This window comes from Perca fluviatilis, unplaced genomic scaffold, assembly GCF_010015445.1.
Source record: "Perca fluviatilis unplaced genomic scaffold, GENO_Pfluv_1.0 PFLUV_unplaced_scaf_2, whole genome shotgun sequence".
NCBI lineage: Eukaryota > Metazoa > Chordata > Actinopteri > Perciformes > Percidae > Perca > Perca fluviatilis.
Genome location: NW_024375613.1, coordinates 290,054 through 305,737, shown reverse-complemented (window position 1 = coordinate 305,737; position 15,684 = coordinate 290,054). Strand labels below are relative to the sequence as shown.

At 40.1% G+C, this 15,684-nt stretch overlaps 1 gene segment (V, D, J or C); it reads right to left on the bottom strand.

Annotated features, from left to right (window-relative positions):
- Nucleotides 1-7,367: 7,367 nt before the first annotated feature.
- Nucleotides 7,368-7,882, bottom strand: LOC120555133. The segment is given in 2 exon segments: nucleotides 7,368-7,723; nucleotides 7,831-7,882. Coding segments are annotated over 2 exon segments (375 nt in total).
- Nucleotides 7,883-15,684: the final 7,802 nt, after the last annotated feature.

Genomic DNA, 15,684 nt, shown 5'->3' with positions numbered 1-15,684 from the left:
GTTTTTGATGAGGAGGATTTCTGTGTCTTCTGTTGTCATGAAGGACAGCTGTCAGTCATCCAGTGTTCAACTCTCAGGACTATAAACTCTCCCAGAGCACTGGAGCATGGTGCTGCTGATGCAAAGTGGCTCTCTATGGAAATGCTCTGACTGACTCCAACAGGGACTTGGATTACTCTGATGATGCTGTTCATCAATGGATCAATCACTTTATCAGAGTATTGATTAGGAATCTTTCAATAACACTTTGACTTCTTGACAAATCTTTCAAAATGTTAGATTTAGGCTTCCCAGGACCAGCTGGAACATATAAAAGAAGTCTTTTATTCTCTATGCCAAACAGGCATTGAACACAGAATGACTGCCTCAGACAACACTTGTAATTTTTTAATATTTGCTCTCTTGTATTTTTTAATAGACTTATTTGCTGCCACCTGCCCATTTGCACTATTTTATATTGTATTCTGTATACTCTGTATGTTTTAAATGATCACCACTGGCCTCTTAACGGCTGGGAGCAGAGAGGCAGGACACATATGCAAACACACAGAGTCAGTGAACTGTAGCTGTCCTCAACATGTCATGCTGTTTCCCCCTCAGTGCTGAGAGCATGGACCTACATACAGTGGCAAGAAAAGTAGTGGAAGCTTTGGAATTTAATGGTTTTCTGAATACATTTGTTATAAAATGTGATCTGATCTTCATCTAAGTAAAGGGTATTGACAAATATAATGTGTCTAAAATAATAACACAACATTTTTTTGATCTTCCATGTCTTCATTGAGAACAACTAAAAAAAACTGCATCGTGCTTGTGGAAAAAGTATGTGAACCCTTGAGTTAATGACCTCCAAAAAGCTAATTGGAGTCAGGTTTTAGCACACGTGGAGTCTCGTTAAGATAATGAGTTTGGAGGTGTGGACTACAGCTACTTTGACTGATAAAAAGCCCTCAAACTTTTGGAGTTTGCGCTGCACAAGAAGAACACGCTTATGTGAGCCATGCCTCGCCAAAAAGAGCTTTCAGAGAATCTATGATCAAGAATTGTTGATTTACATGAAGCTGGCAAAGGTTACAAAGTTATTTCAAAGACTTTAGAAATTCATCTGTCTACAGTTAGGCAAACAATCTACAAATGGAGACACTTTGGGACTATTGCTACTCTACCAAGAAGTGGGCGCTCAGTCAAAATGACACCAAGATGAGTGTTCAATAAAGACATGAAATATCTGAATTTGTTTATTTTAGACATTGTTTGTCAATCCCCTTGATTTAGAAGAAGATCAGATCACATTTTATGACCAATTTATTCAGAAAAACATGAAATTCCAGAAGGTTCACATACTTTTTCTTGCCACTGTATTTACATATTCACATGGAGAGGATATTGAAAAGTCTGGTAGTAAACTGATCCAGTGACTTGTGGACAGTTTTGTTCTGTCCTTCCAGTTTGGTAATATGGTCTTTTTTGATAATGATTAGTGATATTAATATTAATGCAGGTTTGACATGTTTCTAATGTGAAGATTTCACCAAGTGAAGAAGTGATGAGTCTTTATAGAAGGCTGAGGCCAGTGTTGTAGTTCTCAATATCAGTCTTGGTCTCAAGACCACTCTTTGAAGGTTTCAGTCTCGTCTCAGAATCTGCCGCATGTTTACTCGGTCTTGTCTTGTCTCAGATCTTTGGATCCAATCCCATGATCTTCCTCAGCAGACAGAGTTCTCCCAGTTCTGATGCAATATTTTAACTTCTAAGCCAACGTGGACAAGAAGTCTCACAAATGCTGAGAGGAATGGGAATTTGAAAATCCACATTTTAATAACATCTGCTGAGGAAAAGTATGTGATATGATTAAAAGCTCAACAACAGCTACTGGATGGACGTTGTGAAGAGATAGTTTTGCTGTTTCCAAAGTCAAGAATGAACATGAGATTCTAATGTGATATGAATGGATGGTGTCATCTTGAGTTAGCTGTGTGATTCAGCTGTCTGTGCTCTCTCTGCAGGTGATGGTTAGAGCAACTGGGAACAGCTGAGGATGTTCCCAGTAGCAGGAGGTTATTTAAGTCTGGATGCAGTGCAGCCCTCTTCTGGCTGACTCTCCACTCTGCTGCAGCTTTGCTCCTCTCCCGTCTGCTTTAGTTCTCTACTCTGCTCCTATCAACCTTTACAACACCCTCACATGCGTATGTTATCCACTCACAGCCATCACACAAAACTAACTTCACTGATATCCACATCCCATCATTGAATTACTAAAGTTAACCCTACAAGTCCCTGCTTAAAAGCAGTACACCACCATTAAAAACAATCCACGTTTGGGACAATGATGGCATTGATCCATTAAAAGGATGTTTTTACTGCACTAACTTGGACCTCTTCCGTAGCTTGGATTTAGAAGAAGCAACAGACACTATTACTGATTATGTAACATTTTGTAGAGATAACATGTTAACTCAGAAGTCTATAACTTTGTATCCAAACAATGAATCTTATATTTCCAAGGAAATTAAAGAGTGTGTAGTTTGTAGAAAAATTGCATTTAAAAATGGGGATATTGTGGCCATGAGAAATATATAAAAAAACAACACCAAATTAGGAAAGGCAAGGAGGAAGGAGAAGGAGAAATTTGAAACCCACTGCTCCACTATGAATATGAAAAAAAAGTGGGATTCCATGAAATGTATGACAAACCTGGGACCTCATATTTAAAACGGTGCGTAGATTCTATTCTGAAAGATTTAGTGCACCAAAAAGTAAGAAATTTCGTAAGCAAAAACTAAATTCTGATTCGTAACACCTTGCGGCGCACACCGGTACGCACTCTTCTCGTCATAAAAACAGACGTGCGTTACCTTTATGATGCGGTCGCCACGAGCCCTCCACGCCCTCCCGGTCGGCCCCATATTTGTCCTAATAAGGTCTATGTTAATCAATCAGTGAATATAGCAGCCTTTTAAAGAAGGCCTTGATGACCAATCATGAAACGAAAAAATGGGGAAAAAACACGATTCAGTGATTGTGAGATGGATGTGCTCCTAACAGAGGTAGAATATCCAAACTAAATCCTGTTTGGAAGCCTTAACCCTTGTGTGGTGTTCATATTTTTGTTACACAGCTTTAATACTTAACAGATTTAGCTCATTTACCAATGATATATACATCATTTATGGTTCATATTTGCCATTTACCCCTGTGAGATCACATTTACGATCATATGATCATTTTATCAGTCATCCGTGAGGAGCTCGGAGTAGAGCCACTGCTCCTTTGCGTCGAAAGGAGCCAGTTGAGGTGGTTCGGGCATCTGGTAAGGATGCCCCCTGGGCGCCTCCCTAGGGAGGTGTTCCAGGCACGTCCAGCTGGGAGGAGGCCTCGGGTAGGACCCAGGACTAGGTGGAGGGATTATATCTCCAACCTGGCCTGGGAACGCCTCGGGATCCCCCAGTCGGAGCTGGTTAATGTTGCTCGGAAAGGGAAGTTTGGGGTCCCCTGCTGGAGCTGCTCCCCCCGCGACCCAACACCGGATAAGCGGACGAAGATGGATGGATGGATGGATGATCATTTTCATTTTTTGTGAGAAAACAAGGAAATTCAATTATAAAAAAGGTAAAAAATAGAAACAAGATTTTTGATCATTATTGGTGCTTATTTCTTAGAAGGTAATCAGAACAGGTGAAAGTGCTTGAAATGTAACAATTTTTTACTTTGTGTGGGAATAGCAGGTGCAGAAACACAACATTCCCGCACACAAACACCTACAATCAGACACACACACACACACACACACACGCACACACACACGACACAGGCTAGCCGCGCAATTACCAAGCTAACGCTGTAGCTTCACACGTGGGATCTCCCTACGTTCGTACAGAGCTAAAACAGGGACTAGCTACCAGATCGGCTAAGCGTGCCCGTTGCCTAGCAACCCCCCCGGCTTCTTCAGCCCTCTCCGCGCACGCAGCACCACTACCGCCCTCTTGGGGCTAAATAGTTTTGTGCAGCTCACAGGAGTAGCCATCTTTGGAGTTGTTTTGGTGTTTAGAACTACACTCCGACACCGCCCCCTCCTTTGTCACTCACTCTCTCTCACACACACTCACACACACACAGACACAGACGTGTCCATGACACATGCTGCTTTGCTTTTGCTTTGTTTTTTGGTTGTGATATTATAAAAAGGTATATGAGTTTATTATTGAAGGATTATTGTTTAGCTACTGATAATTGTGAAGTTAATAAATCTTATTATACTTAATTAGCAGTTGCTTGTGATTATTTGTGTAGTTGTTGTAATAATTGCTGGTCGATCAGGTCCGTGCTTGGATCCACCCCTTCCTTTAGTTCCTTTTGAAAGGATTTACACAGAAATGAGACTGTTCCACAGTTTGATTATTGGTCCCTGACTAGCAGGGTGGTGCCCCGTTTTGATTGTTTGTCGATTTGATAAAGTTATTAATAACCATATTCATAACTTTATTAATATTGATAAAACATATTTGATAATTTGCCAATGATCAAATCTGTACCCTACGAGAATCCTACAACCATTAAAAACAATCCACGTTTGGGACAATGATGGCATTGATCCATTAAAAGGATGTTTTTACTGCACTAACTTGGACCTCTTCCATAGCTTGGACTTAGAAGAAGCAACAGACACTATTACTGATTATGTAACATTTTGTAGAGCTAACGTGTTAACTCAGAAGTCTATAACTTTGTATCCAAACAATAAATCTGATATTTCCATGGACATTAAAGAGTGTGTATTTTGAGAAAAATAGCATTTAAAAATGGGGATATTGTGGCCATGGGGAATATAAAAAAAAAACTCAACAGTAAATTAGGAAAGGCAAGGAGGAAGGAGAAGGATCCACTGCTCCACTATGAATTTGAAAAAAATATGGGATTCCATGAAATTTATGACAAACCTGGCCCCGGCTAAAACATGTCTTAGTGTTCTTAATGAGGGGGAAAAAGCTGATGAATTAAATAACTATATACAGGGTTTTGATTACCCAAATTCTACTAGGATAAAATAGAGGCTGTAGACTCATTACCAGTGTTGGTCATCTTACTTTAAAAAAAGTAATTAGTTACAGTTACAAATTATTTCTTCCAAAAAGTAATTGAGTTAGTAACTCAGTTACCACATTGTAAAAGTAATTAGTTACTCAGCAAAGTAACTGTGACCTTATTTTTTTATGTTCTGTAACGCTATTAGGTTCTATAACATCTTTAACATCAAAGATGTTTATATTAACTGATGGATGTGTTCAGCTCGGCCTTGGTCACCTGTTGCTGACCCCAAAAATGGAGCGTTGCTTGTTTTAACAGAGTGGCTCCGTCTCCTTCCTGGAGCTCACGCTAGCTGCATTTGGGCTTGGGGGGGGTCGGGTTAGCAGCAGCAACAAGTGTGGTGTTAGCATGTGTTGATGTGAGGGGCTTGATAAGATTGGAGTTGCTTGAGGCAGACGTGGATAAAGTCTTTTTTCCTGGGCATAGCGTGCAGGTTACAGAAACATTCTTGTCTTTAATTTCAATGAGCGAGAAGTAGTGCCGGTACTTCCAGTTGGAGAACGCTACCTTTGAATTTAGTAGTAGTCAGAGCGTGCAGTCATATGTAATGGTGTCATCATCCCCCCCGCTCTCTCCCGGCAGCTGATGTGGAGCCAAAGCCTGAGACCTCGCGCTTCATTCAACCAAATTGTAGTAACGCGCCACTTTACATTCTCAGTAACGATGACGGCGTTGCAACGATGGGAAAAGTAATTAATTAGATTACTCCGTTACTGAAAAAATAAATAACGCCGTTAGTAACGCTGTTATACTTAAACGCCGTTCCCAATACTGCTCATTACATGCCTAATAAAAAAAGGACAGTGATCTATCTACCTTTCAGAGATTCAGAGGATTGTAAAATGGTGTGATGACGGTCCGTGTACTTTTTCGTTCATTCGATTTTCATTTCATAAACAGGTAATGAAAAACAAAAAACGATGGTTATTTGATTTTCGTTTTAAAAAACATTTAAAATTGAAATACAAGGCGTTTTTTCCATTTCATGGTCAAAAGGGGATGGGATTAATTAAAAATATGCTATGATTTTCATTTTCTATTTCATATAACAAAAATAAAATCACCCGGAAATAGAAATGAAAAAAGGCTTGTTTTTTATATTCAGAGACCGGATGTTGTCATTTCCAAGGCAACAGCGCCAGCAGAGCCATGCGCCAGCCTAGCCTACCCGAGCCTACAGTGTTGCTTTCAGCCCAGGCTAAAATTACTTTGGAAACCTATACTCTTGATAATGCTTGGGGGGAATTTTATTTCATAATGTCACATGTATTTATTACCCTCTCTCCCTGCCTTCCTCTGACTCTACCTGCCGGAGACAACTCCGCCCCAAGAGAGTCGAACCAGCTGAGGAAACAGAATTTCGGTTCACGGCTGTAACGTTACCGTTACGCCACCGTTACCTATCCCAGCAAACTTTCTGTTGCTGCCGTTAAACTGCTGATCTGGCAGAGAGTCACCGGGGGTTCGGGATCAGATCATGGGGTTCAGACCTCCGGTGCTGGGTCTAATATTCTAATATTAGCTGCTGCAGCTAGCTAGCAGCTATAGCCACCAGCCCTGTGACCTCGGTCCCTGCGGTTCGCTCCCCGGTGCTGACTGATCTGGTCCGTCTGCAGAGCTGCGTTACCCGCTCTAGCTGAGCTGGGAATCCGCCGCGCTCGTGATTTATTCATATTTTCTTTTCTTTGCAGATAGTGATATGCTATGACGCACTATGCCAGGCAGGCTTACTCGTTGCTTTTAGTCGGAGTCTGTACAAAACTTCCTTTGAATATAATGTGCATATATATAAATAGACGGAATAAATAAAAGTCCCCGGAAATATGTTAAAGAAAAAACTGTTGCAAAAATGTTAAAATTAATATGTCCCTGTGTCAATAAAGTTTTTAAATAGCAGATGAACTAATGTCTAGGTCAAGAAGGACTGGGAGGATCTCTTTGGTTTTACTACAATAAAATGATTTACTTAGAGGGATTAGTGTTTTAGAAACCTTGCTGTGTTGTTTGTTCAATAACATCTATGTCTGTATGTATGTCTGTATGTCCAATATGTCTGGAATGGTAATGGCAGCAGCATGGGGGTTGGCCCAAGAAAAATATTCCACATTGTGGAAGAAAGACTTTCTCTCATATTATAGTCTTACTGTGTGTGTATTTGTGTGTGTGTGTGTGTGTGTGTGTGTGTGTGTGTGTGTGTGTGTGTGTGTGTGTGTGTCCTCAGTGAAGTGTATCAGTCTCTGCAGTAGCTTCCAGCTGCAGCAGTCAGTTCAGTTTCTGTTCAGTCTGACTGAGGGAGGTTTTTGTACGACGCTTTTTCACTGTGTGAACACATGCTGACTGTTGATAACATGAAAACTCTGACAGTAGTAAACTGCTGCATCTTCAGTCTGGACTCCACTGATGGTCAGAGTGAAGTCAGAGTTTGATCCACTGCCTGTAAAACGATCTGGAATCCCTGATTGTCGATTGCTAGTAATATAAATGAGCAGTTTAGGAGTTTCTCCATCTCTCTGTTGGTACCAGTGTAGATAGTTCCCATTATAAACATCCTGACTGGTCCTACAGCTGATGGAGACGGAGCCTCCCAGAGCAGAGCTCACTGCTCCAGGCTGAGTCACTGTGACCTGGCCTCTGGACTCTGAGGATACAGAGACAAAAACATAAAGCAGCGTCACGGTTTAGTCGGCTTCATTTCAGAGGGACGGATGTTGATAGAGGAGAGGAGTTTGATTCTCTGGACTTTACCTGTGAAGCAGCAGCAGAGGAGAGTCCAGATGAGGACGGAGATCAAAGTCATGTTTTTGATGAGGAGGATTTCTGTGTCTTCTGTTGTCATGAAGGACAGCTGTCAGTCATCCAGTGTTCAACTCTCAGGACTATAAACTCTCCCAGAGCACTGGAGCATGGTGCTGCTGATGCAAAGTGGCTCTCTATGGAAATGCTCTGACTGACTCCAACAGGGACTTGGATTACTCTGATGATGCTGTTCATCAATGGATCAATCACTTTATCAGAGTATTGATTAGGAATGTTTCAATTCCACTTAGACTTCTTGACTCGATTTAGGCTTCCCAGGTCCAGCTGGAACATATATAAGAAATCTGTATTCTCTATGCCATTCAGGCATTGAACACAGAATGACTGCATCAGAGAACACTTGTTATTTTCTAAGATTTGCTCTCTTGTATTTTTATAGGACTTATTTCCTGCTATGTGCCGATTTGCACTATTTTATATTGTATTTTGTATACTCTGTATGTTTCAAATGATCAACACTGGCCTCTTAACGGCTGGGAGCAGAGAGGCAGGACACATATGCAAACACACAGAGTCAGTGAACTGTAGCTGTCCTCAACATGTCATGCTGTTTCCCCCTCAGTGCTGAGAGCATGGACCTACATACAGTGGCAAGAAAAAGTACGTGAAGCTTTTGGAATTTAATGGTTTTCTGAATAAATTTGTCATAAAATGTGATCTGATCTTCATCTAAGTCAAGGGTATTGACAAATATATTGTGTCTAAAATAATAATTTTTTTTTGATCTTCCATTTCTTCATTGAGAACAACTAAAAAAAAACTGCATCGTGCTTGTGGAAAAAGTACGTGAACCCTTGAGTTAATTACCTCCAAAAAGCTAATTGGAGTCAGCTTTTAGCACACGTGGAGTCTCGTTAAGATAATGAGTTTGGAGGTGTGGACTACAGCTACTTTGACTGATAAAAAGCCCTCAAACTTTTGGAGTTTGCACTGCACAAGAAGAACACGCTTATGTGAGCCATGCCTGGCTAAAAAGAGCTTTCAGAGGATCTATGATCAAGAATTGTTGATTTACATGAAGCTGGCAAGGGTTACAAAGTTATTTCAAAGACTTTAGGCAACATATCTACAAATGGAGACACTTTGGGACTATTGCTACTCTACCAAGAAGTGGGCGCCCAGTCAAAATGACACCAAGATGAGTGTTCAATAAAGACATGAAAGATCAGAATTTGTTTATTTTAGACACATTGTTTGTCAATCCCCTTGATTTAGATGAAGATCAGATCACATTTTATGACCAATTTATTCAGAAAAACATGAAATTCCAAAAGGTTCACATACTTTTTCTTGCCACTGTATTTACATATTCACATGGAGAGGATATTGAAAAGTCTGGTAGTAAACTGATCCAGTGACTTGTGGACAGTTTTGTTCTGTCCTTCCAGTTTGGTAATATGGTCTTTTTTGATAATTATTAGTGATATTAATATTAATGCAGGTTTGACATGTTTCTAATGTGAAGATTTTACCAAGTGAAGCAGTGATGAGTCTTTATAGAAGGCTGAGGCCAGTGTTGTAGTTCTCAATATCAGTCTTGGTCTCAAGACCACTCTTTGAAGGTTTCGGTCTCGTCTCGGTATCTGACGCATTTTTACTCGGTCTTGTCTTGTCTCAGATCTTTTGAGCCAATTCCATGATCTTCCTCAGCAGACGGAGTTCACCCAGTTCTCATGGAATATTTTAACTTCTAAGCCAACGTGGACAAGAAGTCTCACAAATGCTGAGAGGAATGGGAATTTGAAAATCCACATTTTAATAACATCTGCTGAGGAAAAGTATGTGATATGATTAAAAGCTCAACAACAGCTACTGGATGGACGTTGTGAAGAGATAGTTTTGCTGTTTCCAAAGTCAAGAATGAACATGAGATTCTAATGTGATATGAATGGATGGTGTCATCTTGAGTTAGCTGTGTGATTCAGCTGTCTGCTCTATCTGCAGGAGATCGTTAGAGCAACTGGGAACAGCTGAGGATGTTCCCAGTAGCAGGAGGTTATTTAAGTCTGGATGCAGTGCAGCCCTCTTCTGGCTGATTCTCCACTCTGCTGCAGCTTTGCTCCTCTCCCGTCTGCTTTAGTTCTCTACTCTGCTCCTATCAACCTTTACAACACCCTCACATGCGTATGTTATCCACTCACAGCCATCACACAAAACTAACTTCACTGATATCCACATCCCATCATTGAATTACTAAAGTTAACCCTACAAGTCCCTGCTTAAAAGCAGTACACCACCATTAAAAACAATCCACGTTTGGGACAATGATGGCATTGATCGATTAAAAGGATGTTTTTACTGCACTAACTTGGACCTCTTCCATAGCTTGGATTTAGAAGAAGCAACAGACACTATTACTGATTATGTAACATTTTGTAGAGATAACATGTTAGCTCAGAAGTCTATAACTTTGTATCCAAACAATGAATCTTATATTTCCAAGGAAATTAAAGAGTGTGTAGTTTGTAGAAAAATTGCATTTAAAAATGGGGATATTGTGGCCATGAAGCCATATAAAAAAACAACACCAAATTAGGAAAGGCAAGGAGGAAGGAGAAGGAGAAATTTGAAACCCACTGCTCCACTATGAATATGAAAAAAAAGTGGGATTCCATGAAATGTATGACAAACCTGGGACCTCATATTTAAAACGGTGCGTAGATTCTATTCTGAAAGATTTAGTGCACCAAAAAGTAAGAAATTTCGTACGCAAAAACTAAATTCTGATTCGTAACACCTTGCGGCGCACACCGGTACGCACTCTTCTCGTCATAAAAACAGACGTGCGTTACCTTATGCGGTCGTGCACGAGCCTCACGCTCCTCCCAACGTCGTCCCATATTTGTCCTAATAAGGTCTATGTTAATCAATCAGTGAATATAGCAGCCTTTTAAAGAAGCCCTTGATGACCAATCATGAAACGAAAAAATGGGGAAAAAACACGATTCAGTGATTGTGAGATGGATGTGCTCCTAACAGAGGTAGAATATCCAAACTAAATCCTGTTTGGAAGCCTTAACCCTTGTGTGGTGTTCATATTTTTGTTACACAGCTTTAATACTTAACAGATTTAGCTCATTTACCAATGATATATACATCATTTATGGTTCATATTTGCCATTTACCCCTGTGAGATCACATTTACGATCATATGATCATTTTCATTTTTTGTGAGAAAACAAGGAAATTCAATTATAAAAAAGGTAAAAAATAGAAACAAGATTTTTGATCATTATTGGTGCTTATTTCTTAGAACGTAATCAGAACAGGTGAAAGTGCTTGAAATGTAACAATTTGGTAACTTTGTGTGGGAATAGCAGGTGCAGAAAGACAACATTCCCGCACACAAACACCTACAATCAGACACACACACACACACACACACACACACACACAGCAAGCCCAGTTATAGCAGGAGGATGCAGTTAAGTTTCATAGCACCTACAATTATTACACTCGGGTCCAGTAGAGCCGAACTCCTCATACGTAATAGTGTGCAGTCATTGAAAATAAGTTATATGTTATGTTCTTCACAGAAAAAGAGCAAAGGCCGATGAGTTTGAGTTAGAAGAAATAATAAATAGCATAATCTTTCTTTATTATTATAATTTAGAGTGTGCTCACATCAACAGATTCTCACTCCCACTTGTAAAATACGGACGTTTGGTCAGGTGCCTTTGTCGTTCTTATTGACTAAAAGTCTCCTTTAGCGTCCGCTGCACGGTGTGGAGGATCCCCTTCCTCTCCCCGTTGCTGGCACCCCCTCGCCGGGCGCCCCGACCAGCTCTGGGTCGGCTTGGAAAGAACGGGATTGTTGGGTTCAGGAAAACAAAACTGGGTTGGATTCGGAAAATCGGAGTTCACTAAAACACAGTCTACAAAACTTTGGGAGCATTACGCACGATCACATGCATGTTCAAAAGGTTGGGGAAAACTGGGCACATTTTTACGCGTGGAAATTGTTTATAAATCCCGATTTTTGGGAGGAATGTTGCGATGGCAAATTTCACCCTTCTTCAGGCAACATTTTCTTGCGTAACAGGTTTTAGAAATGAGGCCCCTGGCCCCGGCTAAAAAATGTCTTAGTGTTCTTAATGAGGGGAAAAAGCAGATGAATTAAATAACTTTTATGCAAGGTTTTGATTAGCTGAGTTCTAGTAGGATGAAATAGAGGCTCTAGACTCATTACCTGCACTGAATCCCCCAAAAATCACTATTGACCAGCATGTTGTACAGAGTCTTTTCTCACCCACCTGCCCTAGGAAGGCTGCTGGACCAGACGGCATTTCTGGGTCTCTGCTGAAATGATGCAGCGTAGAGCTGGCAGAGGCCTTGGGTCCTATTTACCAAAAGTCTCTGGACTCACATGTTGTTCCTTCCACTTGGAAAAGCTCTATTATTATTCCTGTTCCTAAAAAGGTATGCTGTAAGGATTATAATGAATACCGCCCAGTTGTTTTGAGAAAATCATTATCAACCTATTGAAAACAGATGTCATTTGCTCATTAGATCATTTTCAGTTTGCATTTAGGGGCAAAAGAGGTACAGATGATGCAGTCACTGCCATGGTACATTTTATATCTAAACATTTAGAGGACCCTACCTCATATGAACGTGTTTTATTTGTAGATTTCAGTTCAGCATTTAATACGGTACAGCACCACCTATTCATTAAAAAGCTGAATGACCTTAATGTCCATCCCTCATTATTAGGTGGTACCACTGGTTTCTACCGAATGGTAAACAGCAGGTCAGTGTTAATGGTACTCTCTCAGAGTGGAGAACTTGAAGCACCGGAGCCCCCCAGGGTTGCGTCAGTTCACCTGTCCTTTTTACCCTTTACACAGATGAGTATAGAAGCTATAATCCCAACAACTATATCATTACATGTTCTGATGATACTGCCATCCTAGCTTTAATAAAAAAAGGACAGTGATCTATCTAACTACCTTTCAGAGATTCAAAGGTTTGTAAAATGGTGTGATGACAAACACCTTTTTCTGAATGTTAAAAAAACTGAGGAGATGTTGTAAATATATGTAAATTAATTTGTCCCTTCGTCAATGAAGCTTTTAAATAGCAGATAAACTAATGTCTAGGTCAAGAAGGACTGGGAGGATCTCTTTGGTTTTACTACAATTAAATGATTTACTTAAAGGGATTAGTGTTTTAGGAACCTTGCTGTGTTGATTGTTCAATAACATCTATGTATGTTTTTCACACACATTGTGGAACAAAAAGTTTATCTTATCTTATAGTCTCACTGCGTGTGTGTGTGTGTGTGTGTGTGTGTGTATGTGTGTGTGTTTCCTCAGTGAAGTGTATCAGTCTCTGCAGTAGCTTCCAGCTGCAGCAGTCAGTTCAGTTTCTGTTCAGTCTGACTGAGGGAGGTTTTTGTACGACGCTTTTTCACTGTGTGTTCACATACTGACTGTTGATAGAGTGAACACTCTGACAGTAGTAAACTGCTGCATCTTCAGTCTGGACTCCACTGATGGTCAGAGTGAAGTCAGAGTTTGATCCACTGCCTGTAAAACGATCTGGAATCCCTGATTGTCGAGTGCTAGCATAGTAAATGAGCAGTTTAGGAGTTTCTCCATCTCTCTGTTGGTACCAGGATAACTCGTAGGTACCATAAACCCTCTGACTGGTCCTACAGCTGATGGAGACGGAGCCTCCCAGAGCAGAGCTCACTGCTCCAGGCTGAGTCACTGTGACCTGGCCTCTGGACTCTGAGGATACAGAGACAAAAACATAAAGCAGCGTCACGGTTTAGTCGGCTTCATTTCAGAGGGACGGATGTTGATAGAGGAGAGGAGTTTGATTCTCTGGACTTTACCTGTGAAGCAGCAGCAGAGGAGAGTCCAGATGAGGACGGAGATCAAAGTCATGTTTTTGATGAGGAGGATTTCTGTGTCTTCTGTTGTCATGAAGGACAGCTGTCAGTCATCCAGTGTTCAACTCTCAGGACTATAAACTCTCCCAGAGCACTGGAGCATGGTGCTGCTGATGCAAAGTGGCTCTCTATGGAAATGCTCTGACTGACTCCAACAGGGACAGGGGGTTTCCTCTTCAGTGCTGAGAACACAGATTTTAGAAATTAGTCATGATATAATGCATAAAGAAAATGAGAAATTTGATTGGTTTACATTGGCAATTTGGGTGAAGTTGATTCTGTTGATTTACTAAAACCTATTAAACTGCATAGTCTTCATCACACAGCCAATGTGCATTTGTGTTCTCATTTGAGATCCATACACACAATTACTGGTGTGAAATATAGAAATTAAAATGCAAAACGACAGATTCTACCAACAAGGATCTGTGCACTTGTTTTATTGATGTCAAATCTTTTTTTCAGGGTTGACAGAGAATGAGAGAACACTTGTTTGAGTATGTCGACATTTCAGTAATCAGCCCTAATGCAGAACATTTGTCTTGCCAGATTGTCTCTTTTATGTAACTTAACCTATTCAGCTCCTTCAAATCTAAAGGGAAGAGAGATGATGAGAATATTCATTAAAATGACTTCAAACAAGTTAATAAAAGTCATGTTGCCATCTTGAACTTTAATGTTCATTAATTCTGTTTCAGATGATTAATGGCCTTTCTCACTCTTTTTCACAAAGACTTTAAAACGACTCTTGGTATAACATGTGATGTCATGTCTTATAGAAAACGTTTGACCTGTTTTGAAAGTAAAAATGTATATTTTTTGTGTAGTGGCACTTGTAGTGGAAAGTTTTTATCTGTCATACTGATGTGTGATATTTCTTTCATATTATATCCATTACTCCATGTTTTTTATATTCTCATCATTTTAAATATATTAACTTTATACTATACAATATTTACTCTGTTTTCTATATAATATAATATATCAGTTATAGGGATTAAGTATAGTACTCTATTATTCTAAAAAGGTGATCATAGCTTCTCCTGTATCTGTCATGCAAGCCTCTACATGAGGTATCGGCCTGAGGAAGACTTCCGTGGCCTGAGGAAGACTTCCACATAAAGCTTAAAGCTCAGCAGTAAAAGAAGCAGTGTCAGCAGGAAAAACGGTCCCTCCCATCTCATGCTCAGCTATAAAAACCCTGAGGTTTCTTTGTTCACCGACACAATTTCTCAGATTGCTTGTCAGTCTGTTAAACTGTCTCCGTCTTTTGTAAAAGAATAAAAAAAAATAACTTTGAGACCTCCAGCGTGTCAGACAATCTTATTTTCCAGCTTCATCACCAAACACCAAAGAGATTTTCCACAACACACTGTCCATAACTGCTACATCACAGTGGGTTTGATAGGGTCTATTTCTTTGATAGAAAGTAGTTCCGGTAAAAACTGTTGATAGTGAAGTCTGTGGAGTTTCCAAAGTAACCAGGACATTATTTCTACAAAGGAAGTTGCTTTAAAATCTTTCAAAAATATTTATGGAATTGATCACTATGAACATAATTGACGTCCACTATATTTGGGTGACAGCATAAGTGTCGGTACATAAAAACAGAATTATCTGCACGGCTCCACACATATGAGCAGGTCAGAATATATGTTCTGTAGTTCTTGTAGTTGAAGTGTTTAAATGCTTGTGTCTTTTATTTCTCTTGGTAAGAACATTTAATGAAGACCGACCAGATTCTACCAACAAGGATCTGTGCACTTGTTTTATTGATGTAAAATCTTCTTTTCAGGGTGACAGAGAATGAGAGAACACTTGTTTGAGTATGTCGACATTTCAGTAATCAGCCCTAATGCAGAACATCTGTTTCCCTCAAACAAGCC